The 18,667-nt window shown below is 42.9% G+C and overlaps 1 protein-coding gene across 1 annotated transcript in view; it reads left to right on the forward strand.

Moving 5' to 3' along the window:
* CUNH1orf185 (chromosome unknown C1orf185 homolog) overlaps positions 1-17,693 on the forward strand; it is a 36,555-nt gene extending 18,862 nt beyond the window's left edge. Inside the window, 4 exon segments of the mRNA XM_041651143.1 lie at positions 7,968-8,073; positions 9,383-9,512; positions 12,085-12,121; positions 17,308-17,693. Of these exon segments, the coding sequence (XP_041507077.1) occupies positions 7,968-8,073; positions 9,383-9,512; positions 12,085-12,121; positions 17,308-17,693 (659 nt within the window).
* The last annotated feature ends 974 nt before the right edge of the window (positions 17,694-18,667 follow it).

Consider the following 18,667-nt stretch of genomic DNA (forward strand, 5'->3'; position numbering starts at 1 on the left):
GTTTAAAGTAAAACTTCACTCTCAGTCTCCTACAAGGCAAAATGTGGAAGGAAACATGCTGACCACCTCTTCCACTTCTCCTTTGAAGACAGGGTCTCACTATGTAGTCCTGGCTCACCTGAAATTCACCATGTAGACAAGGCTGGCCTTGAACTCAAAGAGTTCTGACTACATCTAAAGGACTAAAGGCCTGGACCATCATGTTCAGACAACACATTCTTCTTGTTCAAAAATTATTTTACTCATTCCTCATGAAGAATTTTATTGAGGAACAGTTTGGTGAACTGGAAAGATGCATCCCCTATAAAAATCTTAGTGTTGCCTATAAGTTCAGGCAGTTGTCCCCAAGTTATTGAAGAATTGTTTTAAGAGGGAAGGAAGGTTCAGATATCTACTTCTATAATAATTTGAGGATAAGTTTACCCAGCTAATGTAACTATAAGATTTGTAGAATTGGGGGTCTGGAAAGATGAGGTGAGAACACTTGCTACTTTTGCAAGAGAACCTAGATTTCCCAGCACCTACACCCTATGGCCTACAGCCACCTGTAACTCCAGCTCCAGGGAAATCAATCTGACACCCTTATCTGGCTTGTAAGCACCTGCACACATGTTGACAGAGGTTTCTGTCCAGTCCCGTAGCCATTCAGTCCCAAAGAAACACACAGAGGTCCACATTAATTGTAAACTGGTTGGCCTATTAGCTCAGGCTTCTTATTAACTCTTTTAACTTGTATTAGCCCATAGTTCTTGTCTGTGTTAGCCACGTGGGCTTGGTACCTTTTATCAGCAAAGCATTCTCATCTTGCTTCCTCTGTGTCTAGATGACAGCTGTAGACTGAGCCTCTGGTCACCCCGCCTATACTTCCTGCCTGGCTACTGGCCAGTCGGCATTTTATTAAACCAGTAAAGCTTGTTAGGAAAAAATCCTAAGACAGGTGGCTCTGCTGGCACAAAGAAATCCAATTAGGTCAGATCAAACCAAATTAAAATGCCCATCATTTTATTAAATACAGAAATCTTTACAGGGTACAAGACCATTGTCCCACAGCACATACACATGGTATGCTGTCAAGAAGCAGCCTCAGCAAAAACATCTCTTGCCGGGGTAGGGCTGTGGGATTTAGAAATATAAGTAAAGAATACAAAGACGCATGAAAAATAATAAAGCAGAAACCATAGAATAGTACTAGGAGGGCATTCCAGTGAATATTGAAATCATCCGTGTTTAATTTTCCGTATGCTTTTATACCCTAATACAAAAGGGGAAGAAGGCAACAAAAGACTTCTTTAACATGATTCAAAGGACAACTAAAACAGTTAATTGCTTTAACACTTGTGAGACATCAAGTCATTAGCATTTTGTTGTTTAGACAGTAAAGTTACCCTAGACCAAGTATCCTGAAGGCAGTCACTTCCCAGGAATTCATAATTACAAAAGAAGGAACAGAAGTACATTTGCATATCCTGACCATCTGTCAAGATGGAATGGATCTCCTTGTATGAGCCATCTTAATGTCAAAAGAACCAGGTAATCACACCCTGAGTTGGTACCTGCAGCTATGCTTGTCAACCATTTTGAGCAACCTCCAAACTCTCAGACCATCAGACAAGATGGAAGTAGGCTCACATTTTTGGGCCTCCACAGTACACATATATAAATTATGGCCCATGAATAGTCACATAATTTTGAAAAAATTACTTTAAAAATATTTCTAACCAGGCTTGATGGAAAACACCTTTAGTCCTACCACTCTGGTGTCCAAGTAGATCTCTGTGATTCTGAGGCCAGCCTGGTTCACATAGAAAGAGTTCCAAGCCAACTAGAGTTTCACAGTGAGACACTATCTCAAAAAGTAAAGAAAGAAAAGAAAAGAAGAGACTGATAGCATTTTCAGATGCAAACGGAGGCACATAATTTGAGAGCATGCGATAATTCTGAAATTAGAAATAGTAAGTAGATGGCATTGAAAACTTTATAGTCACAGGAATATTCACAGGGAATAGCAGAAGGGGCTCACTGAGTGGTTATGTAATTCATTTGAGTTCATTCACTTAAAAAACAGGCAAAGGCGGCTGGGTGGTGGTGGTGCACAACTTTGATCACAGGACTCAGGAGGCAGAGGCAGGCAGATCTCTGAGTTCAAGGCCAGCCTGTTCTACAGAGCAAGTTCCAGGACAGCCAGGACTACACAGAGAAAGCCTATCTCAAAAAGAAAAAGGAAGGGAGAAAAAAAAAAAAAACAGGCAAAGCAGATGTCACCAAAGAACTAATGGTTTATTTTTCGAGTTTGTCTCACATAAATTATTAGACTATGGGTTCTATAATTCACCAAGAATAAAAGTCTAATCTTTTTCCCCATAAAATATACTAATGGAAAGATACCTTTTTTTTTTTTTTTTTTTTTTTTTTTTTTTTTGGTTTTGGAGACAGGGTTTTTCTGTGTAACATCCTGGCTGCACTTTGTAGACCAGGCTGGTGTACAATTCACAGAGACCTGTCTGCCTCCACCTCCTGAGTACTGGGATTAAAGGTACGTACCACCACCACCAGACTTGACATCATATTTTCTTTATTCATTAAAAATATTTTCTCTGGGGGGCTGGAGAGATGGCTCAGAGGTTAAGAGCACTGATTGCTCTTCCAGAGGTCCTGAGTTCAATTCCCAGCAACCACATGGTGGCTCACAACCATCTATAATGAGATCTGGTGCCCTCTTCTGGCATACAAACATACATTGCAGGAATGTTGTATACATAATAAATAAATAAATCTTTAAAAAAAATATTTTCTCTGTCTCCTTAAAATTTCTTTCTTTTTTTTTTTAAAAAAAAGATTTATTTATTTATTATGGATACAGTGTTCTATCTGCATGGATGCCACCAGACCAGAAGAGGGCATCAGATCTCATTATATATGGTTGTGAGCCACCAAGTGGTTGCTGGGAATTGAACTCAGGACCTTTGGAAGAACAGGCAGTGCTCTTAACCTCTGAGCCATCTCTCCAGCCCTCCTTAAAACTTCTTGTTGCCCATAGGTTGTTTCAAAATGTATCATTTCCATTTACTGACTTTCAACTGTTTCTCTATATTCTATATTGAAAAACACAGAACATGCCCCTGCACAGAATATGAGATTTTGGGAGGCTGAATTTCCCTATGATGGTGGTCAGATCCGGTAGACTGATGGAGGTGCTATCGACCTGCAACTTCCACGGTTCCCTTGGAGATCACCTTGTCCACAACAGTCACCAAGAAGGAGCTGCAGAAGGTTTTTATGACATCATTGCCCTCTGCTTCCATTGGTCAGAACTCTGTCATACTGTTTCACCTAATGGTATGGGAAGCTGAGACAGACTAGTTTTATCCACAAAGAAGAAAATGTGTTTGGAGGAACCGCCAGCAATGTCTTTCTGTTCTCTGGAAGAACTTGTATAAGATAAGAAATGCTAGCATGGGTATACAGTAGAAATTGTAACCTTTTGGGGACCATCAGTTTCTTTGGGGGAAGTTTGTAACTGTTGAGTCAATGTAATGAACTTGTGTTCCCTTGGGTTTTCTGTGACTTCTTTCTTTTTTAATTCCCTTTCTTCTTATTTTGAGTAAAAGCTCCTGATTTTATTGTCTTCCTAACAAAGTCATCTTAGAACTGGATTCCTTTCTCTTAGCCTCCGGTTCACAGGGCTCTTACTCGCCAGTGCTCTCATAGACCTGCAGACAGGCTCAGCACAATCTTCGTGCGGTTTTAACCATTCTGCGGAACATAGTCTTAGTCTGTCCATCGCAGCCACTCAGTTTCTGATCATACCGCCTTTCCCGCGGCAGACAAGAGTCGTCGCCCTTCGCTTTTGTGGGGCTGGTACTAGCCGCATTTCAATCAGAAAGTCCGCAGGACTCGGGAACATTCCCTGTTGGAGCGCTGACCAGCAGGTTCTGTCACTTCTTCATTCGCTTTGTAGAAATCATTTTCGGGGGGGGGGGGGGATATTTCTGTATTTTAAGTAAACTTTAAATTTATTAGTGTTTATTATTGATAGCATTTTCTTTTTTTTTAACTTTTTTTTTATTGAGAAAAGAGAAAAAAAAAACAAATTTCCTCCTCCTCCCAGCCTCCCATTTCCCTCCCCCTCCTCCCACCCTTCTCCCCCTCCCCCCACTCCTCTCCCCCTCCCTCTCCAGCCCAAAGAGCAGTCAGATTTCCCTGCCCTGTGGTAAGTCCTAGGTCCTCCCTCCTCCGTGCATTTCTAGGAAGGTGAACATCCAAACTGGCTAGGCTCCCACAAAGCCAGCACATTACGTAGGTTCAAATCCCCGTGCCATTGTCCTTGGGTTCTTCTCATCAGCCCTCATTGTTCGCCATGCTCAGAGAGTCCAGTTTTATCCCATGCTTTTTCAGTCACAGTCCAGCTGGCCTTGGTGAGCTCCCAATAGATCAGCTCCACTGTCTCAGTGGGTGGGTGCTCCCCTCGTGGTCCCAACTTCCTTGCTCATGTTCTCCCTCCTTCTGCTCCTCATTGGGACCTTGGGAGCTCAGTCCAGTGCTCCAGTGTGGGTCTCTGTCTCTGTCTCCATCCATCACCAGATGAAGGTTCTTCTTACTTAGCTTCTTTGGGATCACCAAGTGTAGACTCCGTGACCCTTGTTTATGGCTAGAAACCAATTATGAGTGAGTACATCCCATGTTCATCTTTTTGGCTCTGGGATACCTCACTCAGGATAGTGTTTTCTGTTTCCATCCATTTGCATGCAAAATTTGAGAAGTCATTGTTTTTTAACGCAGCATAGTACTCTAATGTGTAGATATTCCACACTTTCTTCATCCATTCTTCCATTGAAGGGCATCTAGGTTGTTTCCAGGTTCTGGCTATTACAAATAATACTGCTATGAACATAGTTGAACAAATGCTCTTGTCATGTGATAGGGCATCTCTTGGGTATATTCCCAGGAGTGGTATTGCTGGGTCCAGGGGTAAGTTGATCCCGAATTTCCTGAGAAACCGAAACACCGATTTCCAAAGTGGTTGCACCAGATTGCATTCCCACCAGCAATGGATGAGTGTTCCCCTTCCTCCACAGCCTCTCCAGCAAAGGCTATCATTGGAGTTTTTTATTTTAGCCATTCTGACAGGTGTAAGATGATATCTCAAAGTTGTTTTGATTTGCATTTCCCTGATTGCTAAGGAGGTTGAGCATGACCTTAAGTGTCTTTTGGCCATTTGAACTTCCTCTGCTGAGAATTCTCTGTTCAGTTCAGTGCCCCATATTTTAATTGGGTTAATTAGCATTTTAAAGTCTAGTTTCCTGAGTTCTCTATATATTTTGGAGATCAGACCTTTGTCTGTTGCGGGGTTGGTGAAGATCTTCTCCCAGTCAGTAGGTTGCCTATTTGTCTTGGTGACAGTGTCCTTTGCTTTACAGAAGCTTCTCAGTTTTAGTAGGTCCCATTTATTCAATGTTGCCCTTAAAGTCTGTGCTGTTGGGGTTACACATAGGAAGCGATCTCCTGTGCCCATCTCCTGTAGGGTACTTCCCACTTTCTCTTCTATCAGGTTCACAAAACAATCCTATACAATAAAGGATTGTCTGGAGGCATTACCATCCCTGACTTCAAACTCTATTACAGAGCTACAGTGATGAAAACAGTGTGGTACTGGCATAAAAACAGAGAAGTCGACCAATGGAATCGTATAGAAGACCCGAATTTTAACCCACAAACCTATGAACACCTCATTTTTGATAAAGGAGCCAAAAGTATACAATGGAAGAAAGAAAGCATTTTTAACAAATGTTGCTGGCATAACTGGTTGTCAACCTGTAGAAGAATGAAAATAGACCCATATCTATCACCATGCACAAAACTCAAGTCCAAATGGATTAAAGACCTCACTATCAGTCAGAACACAGTGAACTTGATAGCATTTTCTTATTTCCCACTTTTGCTGTGTTTTTAACTGTGTTCTTTTTTTTTTTTTTTTTTTTGGTATTTCAAGACAGGGTTTCTCTGTGGCTTTGGAGCCTGTCCTGGAACTAGCTCTGTAGACCAGGCTTGTCTCGAACTCACAGAGATCCGCCTGCCTCTGCCTCTCAAGTGCTGGGATTAAAGGTGTGTGCCGCCACCGCCCGACTTCTTTCTTCATTTTTAATATATTAATTTATGCTTCAATTTTTTCACTTGGCTATAAGATTACTATAAACTTGTCAATTTTATTACTTTTCCCCTGAGTCTCAATTTTTTTCTATTGCTGGAGATTGTCCCAGGACCTTACTTATACAAGGCAAGCCCTCTACCACTGGAAGAAATTCGATAGTATAGAAAAGTTCCTATAAGCCTGTTCCCAGTAACAGCCCATTGATATTTTTGCTTATATAAATATTTTCTTTTTATTTCAAAATTTAGAACATCCTATTTTTATACTTTCTAAATAGTAGAGAAAAAAATCAAATGAATGAAGTAGAAAAAAAAGACAATAACAAATACCCATGCAATCTCCTAAATGAACATTTTTATCATAGCAACTGTGTTTCATTTGAAGGATAGAACACTGAAAAATCAGTGTGTATTTCTCCTGCTCACCCACAGATAATGCCCATCATAAATTTGATATATTGCTAAGTATTGAGTGCTGAGGTTGCTAAAGTCTCAATACATGTGTGGTGTGGTGTGTGTGTGTGTGTGTGTGTGTGTGTGTGTGTGTGTGTGTATGTGCACGTGTGTGTGTGCATGTGTGTGCTCATACCTAAGTCAAGAAACAGAACACACTCAGCATTGCCACGCTTCCTTTGATATCTGTGTCTGAATGTTTGTTGCTGCCCAGAGTTTTACCTGTGAAGTTTATCTTGCTGTGCACGGTTATAGTTCATTCTTTCCCCATTGTCCTGGGATATTTGTTTCTTTTCATCAATTCTGTCTTTAAGTTTATCCATTCGGCCACTGACATTTTTTTTTGTGCATTTCCCAAATGTGTTGGGTTAACTCCAATCACCCTGCTCTAAACACCCCGCTACAGATTTCATTGGCACATATGTGGACTTGAGTTGTGTGTGCGCCCATTGGAGGAAATGCTGAATTGCCAGCTGTGCACCTGTTCAGCTTGCTAATGGAGCCAGTTTCCCAGAGCTTCCCCAAATCGTATTCCCTCCAGCACTGAACGAGACTTCAGATCCCTGTTCCCCTGTCAACAGTTTATATTATTTTTCATTTTCCTTATTATTTTTTATTTTAATCATAATATTCTAATTTATTCTTTGAGGACCCATTACCAAACCCACTAAATAAATAAATACATGTAAACTTCAAGTTTTTTTAATTTTATTTTATTAAGACAGGGTGTCTCTACATAATGCTGGCTGTCCTGGAACTCACTATGTAAACCAGGCTGGCCTCAAACTCACAGAGAGTGGCCTGCCTCTGCCTGCTGAGTTCTGGGATTAAAGATATGTCCCACTATGCTCAGCCCTAAAAGAAATAATGTTTTTTTAAAGGTTTATTTTTCTCTTTTCTATCTAGATGTGTATGTTCCTACCTGTGGGTATGTGCAGGTGCGACAGGTAGCTTTGGAGGCCAGATGCACAGGACCCTTTGAGCTGGAGTTTACAGATGGTGTGAGCTGCCTGGGGAGTGCTGGCAGATGTTTGCTAGCAAAGCAAATAGAAAACCATCAGAACATTGGTGTCAATTGCTGTACAGCTCTGGTTCCGTTACCTCTGTTACATGGGCTTCAATTTTGCCACCTCTAAAGTGAGATCCCTGCAGGCTTTCCCAGTTCTACTTATGATGCGTCCTGTGTTGTTTTCTAACTCTGGGTCTTCCTGTTTACTTGGATTGTATAGGACAAGAATTCAGGTTCCCTGATTTCTTTGTCAGTCTTAATATTACATATGTTATATCATTGTAACTATCAGTTCATTTATTTACCTAGAGAACTGAGATGTGTACATGAAATGATATTTTACTATTTATTTGTATAGGTTTTATTAACTTCTTAACCTATTTTCTGGCTGCTGGTGCCATTAGTCTGGGAATTGGTTTCTTAGCTTTGTCATCTGCTTTGTGGTTCCTGATTTGCAAACGAAGGTAAGGTTTACTAGAAGGTTTGTCTAAGTCTTTTGTTGTTGTTAAAAATTCAATTAAGGGCTTTCCATGGCTATTAAATTTAAGTCATTATGATGGAATTGATTCTATAATCTGGGGCTTGGTTAGACGCTGTGGCTGGAAACGTGTGCATTATAGAAGGACCAGAGCAATACAACAGTGCTCTTTGTGCACTGAGAAATTTGAGGAATAACAAGTCCCTATTTTACTTACTGGAAGACATGGGTCTGATTACAATCTAAAGCTAGAAATTAAGGGGGACCCTTCCAGTTTGGAGGTTAAGACAAGACTGAAGAGCAAAAACCCCCTTTCTAGGAGCTAAGAGAACTGACATAACGGCCTGATGTGGTCTGAAAATGCTCTCCCCCCAGGAACCCACAAAAGACAAACTAATGCCTTCTTATTTTCAGCTCTAAACTTTAGTGTTCCTACTTAATTAACCAGTTCAGAATTTGCATTCTGGTATTTTAAAAGTATAAATTGTGAGATCACTTCCCACATTTTTCTCCCAGTGATCTGACCTCAGTGGCTGTCTTTCCACCATGTTCAAGTCAGAAAGTGTTCATTTCTTCATTGTTTCAACAAATATTCAATATACGCACAATCAAACGTAAATAATAAAGGGAAATATTTGTTAGCGATCTTCTACTGTTATTGGAATTGAGGGTACAACTGTGAACAAGGCAGAAAAAGTTCTTGTTTCCAAGACTTGACAGGAGACAGATTAATGAGCAAACATATAAAGTCTACAAGGGAGGCATGTGCCAGGAACTTTTGTTTAGTCTGAGGCTTGAGTTAAAAGAATAAGACTGGCCGGACAGCGGTGGCACACGCCTTTAATTCCAGCACTGGGGAGACAGAGGCAGGCGGATCTCTGAATTTGAGGTCAGCCTGATCTACAAAGAGACTTCTGGAACAGCCTGAGCTACACAGAGAAACCCTGTCTCAAAACAATTGAAAGAAAAGAAAGAAAGAGGAAAAAGACAGAAAAAAGAAAAGACTAATTAGCAATGAAGTTGATTATCTCATAACCAAAAGGAAGTATATAAGTAACTCAGCAATATTCAAACCGTAAATGCTAACTTTCTATAATTAGCTAGTTTATACTTTATGGCAAGTAGACATAATGAAATCAGATCTATGTTAAGTGTAAAAACTGCTATTTTTAAAGGTCTACAACATGCTGATTTCAAACTCCTATGTATAATGTTAGAGACAATATCTCAGTAAGCATATATAATCATATAATCTGATTCCTGTGTTATAATGTTTTCTGTACAATGTTTTCCAGGGAATTATTTCGAAGTCCCAACATTAAATCAATTGATGAAAAGCTGAAACAAAGACTATACAAACAGAAAGCTAAACCTCAGTCTGTTTTCATTTCCCGAAACTTTCACACTGGCCAACCTCAACCACAGGTAGAGTGTCGTGTTTTAAAGAAGTCTCCTTGGAGATCCGTGGACCATGTTACCAGCAAGTTATCTTTCTTTTAGGAGGCTAATATATCCACTGTTATGTTTTAGTTTAAGATACAAAAGCATGAGGCTGGGTGGTGGTGGCACACGCCTTTAAGCCCAGCACTTAGGAGGCAGAGGCAGGCGGATCTCTGTGAGTTCTAGGTCAGCCTGGTCTACAGAGCTAGTTCCAGGACAGGCTCCAAAGCTACAGAGAAACCCTGTCTCAAAAAAAAAAAAAATAATAATCCTGGCACCAAATTTTAAATTACCCAAACCAAAAGTTCATACAATAGGAGAGCTGGTTTTCTTTTATATTTTGAAGGGTGATAAAGTTTTTAAAAGAACAGAAAAATTGGGCTGGAGAGATGGCTCAGTGGTTAAGAGCACTGCCTGTTCTTCCGAAGGTCCTGAGTTCAGTCCCAAGCAACCACATGGTGGCTCACAACCATCTGTAACGAGATCTGGTACCCTTTTCTGGCCTGCAGGGATACATGGAGACAGAATCCCAAGAATACTATATACATAATATGTCTAGAGGACTTGGGAACCTGGGTCCTCTAGAGAAGTGTTAGCTGTAATTCCAAAGCGCCCCCTACTGTACAGCAGTTACCCTTGCAGCAGAGAGGTGACTCCAGGAGTTGGTTCACCCGCTGACTTCAAAGTTCTATCGATGACACCTGCTCCCGGTGATCAATGGTGGAGCTAGCCGACGCCTGCACTTGGGGCTTCTCCGTGTGCGTACCCCCCCACACTCTACAGTTGTCTCTCAGGCTGGGGCTGTGACAGGTTGAATTCAGGCTGGCTGACATAATTAGACCACACGGCAGTTCGGTTTTAAACAGTTCGTCCTCTCTAAAGATGACAACCCATTCCTTCCCATTGCTGACCCATCCCATAAAAGAAGCCTCCAGTTTTAAGGTTTGTGGGCGCTGTGGGCGTGGCCTGTGAGTAGGGAAGCCAGTGGCTTTTCAGCAGGACCCCTGGGTGACTGTGTTGGACTTGGCCTTGTTGTTGCTGCCTCCTCCTCCTGGTTCTCTGCCCTCCACTACTGTGCTAGCTCTCCTCTTGTGGGTTTCTGAAGCTCTTCCCTCACCTCCCGTCTTTGGAACACACTGTGTTTACACATCACTATTCTTCTTCACTTGGTCACACTGAGGCAGCTTCTAGTCCTCTATCTATAACCCAGAATCTCTCCAAAGTGGCTTCTTGAGATGGGGATTACTTCTGAGGTAGAGGCTATGAACATTGTTGAAACCACAACAAAGAATCCAGAATATTATATAAACTTAGATGACAGAGTAGCAACAAGGTAAAGTTCTCCGTGCTACATGAAAAGATGAGTCAATCTACGAGGACCAACACGGTCGTGGAGGGGGTGGCCGTGCACGCTCGAGCACGCTCGAGCATGCGTATGTTCAGGGCTGATCTAGCGCCTTGCGCATGCTCGGCAAACATTCCACCACTCAGCCCCTTCATTATCTTACCCTAAGAAATTATGGGCTAGTAAGATGGCTCAGTGGGCAATGATGCTTGCAAGCCAGTCTGGTGACCTTAGTTCTATCCCCAGGATACACACAGTGAAAGGAGAGAATCAAGTCCCAAAAGGTGTCCTCTACAGGTGTACAGTTGCACACACATACACACACACACACACACACACACACACACACACACACACACACACACACCAAATGTAATAAGAATAAAAGAGAAAAGCCTCCACAGCCACCCCAGCCTTTGGCAGCCACCACCCTGGTCAGTCAGAAGTGGTCCGCACCAAGGCAAGATCCACGTCCTTCTCATATAAAACAACAAAGTATGTTTCAATTTAATCTCCCAGCTGAGACAGGGTCTTTCTATGTAGCCCTGGCTGTTCTGGAACTCACTATATAGACCAGGCTGGCCTTGAACTTTGGAGTTCATAAATATTCACCTACCTCTGCCTCCAGAGTGCTGGGATTAAAAGTGTACACCACACCTGGCCTGCTTTTCAGTTTTTAAATCTCACTTGGTGAGTTTTTCACCCTTGTAACAGAGTTTCATAAAAGTTTTCAATATTGGCTAAGTATAATTTCTGTTGTTATTTCTTGGGTCATATTGTTGAGAAAATGTTCCAAAATCTATCCTAAACAATAGAGCTCAAGGATCATATCTACTTTCTCTTTGAAAAGCTTTATTTTCAGAACACCTTTGTTTTGGATGTAACAGCTTAATTGAGATGCAGTTGAGCTACTGCCGACGTTTAGATGTGGCCTGCCGCCCAAAGGCTCATGGGCTGGAAGACTGGCCCTCCGGGGACAGCCCTGAGGTGGCAGAAGCCTTAGGAGGTGGAGCTCCCACAGGAGCCTCACCCTCATGAGTGGACGATGCAGTCTCTTTCCCCTGCCCTCGGGTTTTCTTTTCCATACTGTAGAAAGAAACATTTTTATCAAAACGTGTAATATTGCAATTCTTACTAGTATAAATGTATAAACATAAAAACTATACAAATTTCCTTCATTTTGAAATAATGCAAATGACTTTTTTTATGTAGGTGGAGCACAGAGAAAGGGAAGCAGCACAAATGAAAGGTACTTTTCTCTTCAATAAATTGTTGGAAGGATTTGTGTAGCAAATATTTTCTTAAATCTTAAAACATCAAGGAGATTCTTTCATGGAATGTTATTTATTTTATATTTTATGAAAATTTAAAAGAAATATCAATATAGTAGTATGTGAATTGGCATATCTTTTTTTTTTTTTTTTTTTTTTTTTTTTTTTGGATTTTCGAGACAGGGTTTCTCCGTAGTTCTTGGTTCCTGTCCTGGAACTAGCTCTTGTAGACCAGGCTGGTCTCGAACTCACAGAGATCCGCCTGCCTCTGCCTCCCGCGTGCTGGGATTAAAGGCGTGTGCCAAGCCGGGCGGTGGTGGCGCACGCCTTTAATCCCAGCACGCGGGAGGCAGAGGCAGGAGGATCTCTGTGAGTTCGAGGTCAGCCTGGTCTACAAGAGCTAGTTCCAGGACAGGCTCCAAAACCACAGAGAAATCCTTTCTCGAAAAAACCAAAAAAAATAAAAATAAAAAATAAAGGCGTGTGCCACCACCGCCCGGCTAGCATATCTTTTTTAAGAAGAATAAATAACCTGTCTTAAAATGTGAAATTATTTTTTTCTTTATTGAATTCAAAGGCATTGTAATGGTGACCATATGGTGATGCCAAGGGTTGGGATGGGTCAGGTTATGGGAGAAAAACCTTGAGTATTTTTAGCCATTTATATGTACATGCCATATCCTTATGTTTCAAAACTTGTCCTACACAGTTTTAGAAATGAATATAAAATTTTGAATATAATACGTAAAGTATAAAAGTTAACATGTAAAGTATTATAAAATGTATTTTAAGAATTTTGTGGCATTTTTAAAAACCTAACTTTTTGGCTTAAGGGGCTTTACTTGTTTTTTATGTTGTTTTCCATTTGGGGTTTGTTTGTCTTGTTTTGGGACAGAATCTCACTATTTAACCCTAACTGGCCTGGAGTGATGGCCTCAAACTCTGTTCTCCCTTGGCCTCCCAAGGGCAGGGACTGCAGCATGCACCAACACACCCGGCAACAAACATCATTTTAAAGTGTCCACCGTGTAGTCTAATATGAAAAGCATGAGCTTCCTGAATGAAATGAAATGAATGCCCTGGCAATGCTGAAGCAGGCATGGGAAGCCTGCAAGGGAAGCATGTATGGGAAGCAGGCATGGGCAGCCCATATAAGGCAGCTGTCTTGAACTTGACCATATTGGGACATGGTCTAGGTTGATGAGGACGACTGACCTGGTCTCTTCCTCAAGAGGGCGCCAGATCTCATTACAGATGGTTGTGAGACACCATGTGGTTTCCTGGGAATTGAACTCAGGACCTTTGGAAGAGCAGGCAGTGCTCTTAACCATTGAAATACACCTTGTGTCTAATTGATGGGGGTGGTTTCTCTGTGTAGCTGTGGGCTTGTTTGTGAAGTGTCACCAGCAATAACTACCCTGAAAAATCGTTGAGATAATAATCTCTGTGAGTTCAAGGCTGGTCTACAAGAGCTAGTTCCAGGACAGGCTCCAAAGTTACAGAGAAACCCTGTCTCAAAAAAACAAAACAAAAAAATGGTCATGGTGGCACACTCCTTTAATACCAGGTCTCAGGAGGCAAAGACAGGAGGATCTCTGTCAGTTCAAGGCCAGCCTGGTTTATACAGTGAGATTCAGGACAGTCACAGCTATGTAGAGAGACTCTGTCTCATAATTAATTAATTAAAAAATGCCTTCTACTGTTATTGGCAGAAAACCATCTTGTGCTTGGGCTCTTACTACTCTCTGTGGACCAAATGCTTTGTTGTTGTTGTTGTTGTTGTTGTTGTTGTTGTTTGTTTATGATCTTGCTCGTCAATTTTTTAAAAATAATGTAATATTCAACTAAAAATCATTAAAAAAAAATGTTTAACTGTGAAAATTTTTTTTACCTGGAGCCATGGAGACATCCGGCATGGGCCACTGCCTAGGGCCATGTCTGGGTCCTGAGGTGGTGTCCAGGGCTCCAGTTGACACCAAGGACTCTGTGAATGCCTGGAGTCTGGCCAGCCACCTGGTACCATGTTAATGCCCAGTGACCATGCTGCTGCTGGGGGAGGAGAGCGTGCTGCCACCGAGGTCATGATGGCATCTGGACCCAAGCTGCTGCCCAAGGCCATGTCTGGGTCTGTGGTAATATTCATGGCCGGTGTTGTAACGGAGTCATAGGACACGTGTGCTGAGCCAGCCCTGCCCTTCCCTGGTCCTGGGACGGCTGGTTCTGACCTCTGACCTCCACAGGATACTGCCGCAGGAGAGCTAGGCTAACCCCTCAGGAAAGAGCTCGCACCTGCACTGGGAAAGATGGCCCCGCCCCTCACTGTAGGCCTGCACCTCACTAGAGGGAAGCACACTAGAGCAGACCCTTCGGTCGGGGACACAGATGAGTCAACTCTGAGGGCAGGAGATCAGGAGAGCTGACCCCACCCCACCCCGTCTGCCATGTGGTGACAAGGGTGAGGGAGAGATGCCCTCCCCACCCACCCACCCACTGCCACCCACGGCAGGTGAGAGAGCTGGTCCTGGGGTCACAGGAGTCAGAGTGCTAGCCCTGCCCCTCACTTGGTTGCAGTGCACGAGAAAGAAGCCTCTGCTTCCTGTCTGGGCAGCACGCTAGTGCTAGCCCTGTTGCTGGGGACACAGGTGAGAACTGGGGAGCTGATCCCATCCCTCCATGCAGTGGCATGGATGAGGGGAAGATGTCCTCCTCCCTCTGACCCTTGTTCCCTGTGGCTCTCATGAGAGAGCTGGCCCTTCGGTCACGGGAGTGAGAGAACTAGCACCCAGGAGAGCAGGCCCTGCACCCTGCCTGGACACCACATTAGAGCTGATTCTGTTGCAGGTGAGCCAGCCCTGAGGGCATTAGAGGTGACCCCACCCCTCCCTCATATGCTCCCTACAGCAATCTGGAGAGAGGGCCCTGCACCTTGCCTGGGCAAAACAGTAGTCTGGCCCTGGTGATGTGAATGTGGGGGACCCCGATCTGAGGGCCCAAGAGCAACAGAACTGGGCCAGCTCCTTACTGTAGGCTGCCTTGGGTGAGCCAGCCTGGGCAGTGCTGGAGAGCTCATTTGGGTAGTGACAAGAGAAAAAGCTGGCAGGCTGACCAACCCAGCTACCACCTAGGCCCAGGGCTATGGGTTGGCTTACCCCCAGCATCCACCGAAATCCAGGAACTGTCAGAGCATGTGAAAGGGACAGACCTACAAATCCAAAACAGCAGGATTTCCATGACACAGGACAACAGGCTATCCGAGAGGAGCCCCAGTAAGAGCCCATTATAGGTGGTATAGCAGAAACCAGAGGCCTCGAGCCAGAATGATGACTCGTGGCAATGAATACTTACAAGAAAAGATGAATGGACTAGAGTAACTGTGCTTCAACTGGCCATGTTATAGCTTCCATGACAAGATTGTTCTTCTTGTTTGTTTTTGTTTTTGTTACTTAGTTTTGTTTGGTTTGGGGTTTTTCTTTTAAATTTAGTGTTCTTGGGTTGGGGAGGTTGCAAGGACAGAGAGCAAATGTGAGGGGACAGGGAGATGAGTGGGATCAGAAGGCACGGGGTGAAATCCACAAAGAATCAATAAAAGTTAAAAAATAAATAAATAAATAAGCCAGGCTTGTGGCACATGCCTTTAATCCTAGCTACCCTGGGAGGAAGACAAGATGATCTCTCTGAGTTAGAGGTCACAATGGTCTACGTAGTTAAAGCCCAGTGTCACCCCAAAACACATAGAGAGACCCTTTCTCCAAAAAAAAATTAATGGGGAGAGGGAGGGGGATGTGAGTAAGTTCAGTTGCCCAAGGAGTCCAGAAGGTGTTAAATGCCCTAGAGCTGGAGTTGCAGGTGGGGGTAAGCCACATAACAAGAGTGGCGGCGAACAGACTTGGGACCTCTACAAGAGCAAGGGGTGCTCTTAGCCACTGCGCCATAGTTATATTTCTCCCTTCCCTTTCCTCTCTCCAAATTCTCCTGTATACCTCTCCTCAATTTCCTTCAAATTCATGACCTCTTTTTTCTTTGTTATTGCAAGCAAATATTTGTGTGTGTGTGTGTGTGTGTGTGTGTGTGTGTGTGTGCATATATAGTCCTAAATACAGCCTGTTCAGTCCCTCTAACATTACTTGTATGTATGTTTCCAGGGCTGACCATTTGATATTGGGACAACCAATGTGTGCTCTTCCTTGGGAAAGCCCTTGCTGCCTCTCCCAGCTTTTCTCAATTTCCAATAGTTCTTTGGTAGGGTTGAGGCCTTGTGGGGCTTTCCTCTGGTTTTGGCAATCTTTCCATTCCCTTTCCCACAGTGTTCCCTGAGCCTTGGGTCTTCTGAAGTTTTATAGATGTATCCACTGGGCCTGCGCTCCACAGCTCTGGTTTTCTACAGTGGTATAAGAAACTTTTTTCTTTTCTTTCTTTCTTTCTTTCTTTTTTTTTTTTTTTTTGGTTTTTCATGACAGGGTTTCTCTGTGTAACTGCGCTGGCTGTTCTGGAACCCACTCTGTAGACCAGGCTGGCCTCAGACTTGGAGATCCACCTGCTTCTGCCTCCCAAATGCTGGGATTAAAAGCTTGTGCCACCACCACTCAGCTTCAAGAAACTTTTAAAAGTATATTGAAGAACTGAGATTTCCAACCTAATTAGAATATGTTCCTGGACTAGAATATTTAAATACCATATATTTAAAATTGTAAAGATGATAGTGATTTGGTGTTTTCCCTTCCAGCATTGTCTTACCCATGGTAGCCCTAAAAAGACTCTTAATTAAGACTTGGCTTATCCGTTGGGCATGGCGGCACATACCTATAATCCCAGTACTAGAAGAGGCAGAGGCAAGTAGACCTCTGAGTTTGAGACCAGCTTGGTCTACAGACTAGTTCCAGGAAAGCCAGATCTACACAGGGACGCCTTGTCTCAAAAAAAGCAAAATAAATAAGTAAATAGATAAACAGACAAATGCATAGTAATTCTGAAAAAGTCACACATTGTGGTCCACACCTTTAATCCCAGATCCCGAGAGGCAGAGGCAATCTCTGAGTTCGAGGTCAGTCTGGTGTACAGAGCTAGTTCTGGGACAGGCAGGGCTACACAAAGAAACCCTGTCTCAAAGAAACAGAAGACTTGTCAATATGTAATATTCACAGTAGACTTTTTTTTTTCTTAACAGCAGTCAACTCTAAAGATGAACTCTGTCTTCCGGACCTGGTGGACCGAGAGTCCCCTGACATGCTCTCAGTAGAAAACAGCAACAGTGTGACAGTGAGCTTGTCAACGTCTTTCCCTAGTTCTTACTATAGCCAAAGCGTGGAAGCAGCCGATGAGTGGTTCTCGAATGACTCTCTAGAAGCCAAGACTCCCCCAGAGCCTTTACTTGGGGAACCTCTAGAAGAAAAGGTGTTAGCATACCTGTCAAGCATCTCATTAGAAGAATGACCTAGAAACACAATGAATGTGACATTTTGTGGCATTCAAAAAGACGAAAACACTAAGGAAATGTTTTCACAAAGAAACACAGAGGCTGGCATACACAACCTTTCATGTGATACTGAATAAATCTTTTCTCTTGAAGCCTACTATACAGTGAAATCAGAAGTTAAAGCTGACTTACGAGCTTCTAGTCTCCTACCAAGTCCTTACTAATCTCGCTTTTCTTGTTTTTACCATAAAGTGGTTTTAGCCCTTACTGGGTTTTATTTTTTTTTTTTAAGATTTATTTTATTATGTATACAATGTTCCTCCTGCATGTACACCTCTATGCCAGAAGAGGGCACCAGACCTCATTACAGATGGTTATGAGCCATTATGTGGTTGCTGGGAATTGAACTCGGGACCTCTGGAAGAACAGCCAGTGTTCTTAACCTCTGAGCCATCTCTCCAGCCCTGGCTTTTATTTTTTATTATTTATTTTTATTGTATATGCATTTGTGTTTTGCCTACATGCCTGTCTGTGTAAGGGTGTTAGATCCCCGGAAATGAAGTTACAGGCAGTTGTGAGCTGCCATATGGGTGTTGGGAATTGAACTGGGTCCTCTGGAAGAGCAGCCGAAGCTCTTAACCACTGGGCCACCTCTCCTGCCCATTTATTTTTTTCCTCAGTGTCTCGGCTTCAGAACTTAAGGCAAGGACAGCACACAATAGACATATACATCCAGAATTCCCTTGAGGGTTCAGAATTGGTGCGTCTCTACCCGCGGATACACCGATTTGTTATTCTATTTCTGTGTCATCTGCCGCTCTCATCTGTGTCCTCCCTCTTGCCTAGATGACTGCAGGCCTCATCGCCTTCTCTCTGCTTCTTTAACAGCTTACTCTATGCAATAACCACAGTCGTATTTTGAAACAAAGTTACCACAGCCTCCTCTTACGGCATCTTCCTAGTTGGCTAAAGCACTACTAAGCGTCTTTGCTCTGTCGTAGGTAGTTTCATTTTCAGCCTTTCCTTCCTGATGGGTTGACGTCACTGCAAGAGGACACACCAGAGACAGTCCTATTTTGAGTAATGTAGAGCTATCACCAGAGTGTCCTGG

This window comes from Microtus oregoni, unplaced genomic scaffold (genome assembly GCF_018167655.1).
Source record: "Microtus oregoni isolate MIOR12 unplaced genomic scaffold, Mior012 000005F_ref0000423, whole genome shotgun sequence".
In the NCBI taxonomy this organism is placed as follows: Eukaryota; Metazoa; Chordata; class Mammalia; order Rodentia; family Cricetidae; genus Microtus; species Microtus oregoni.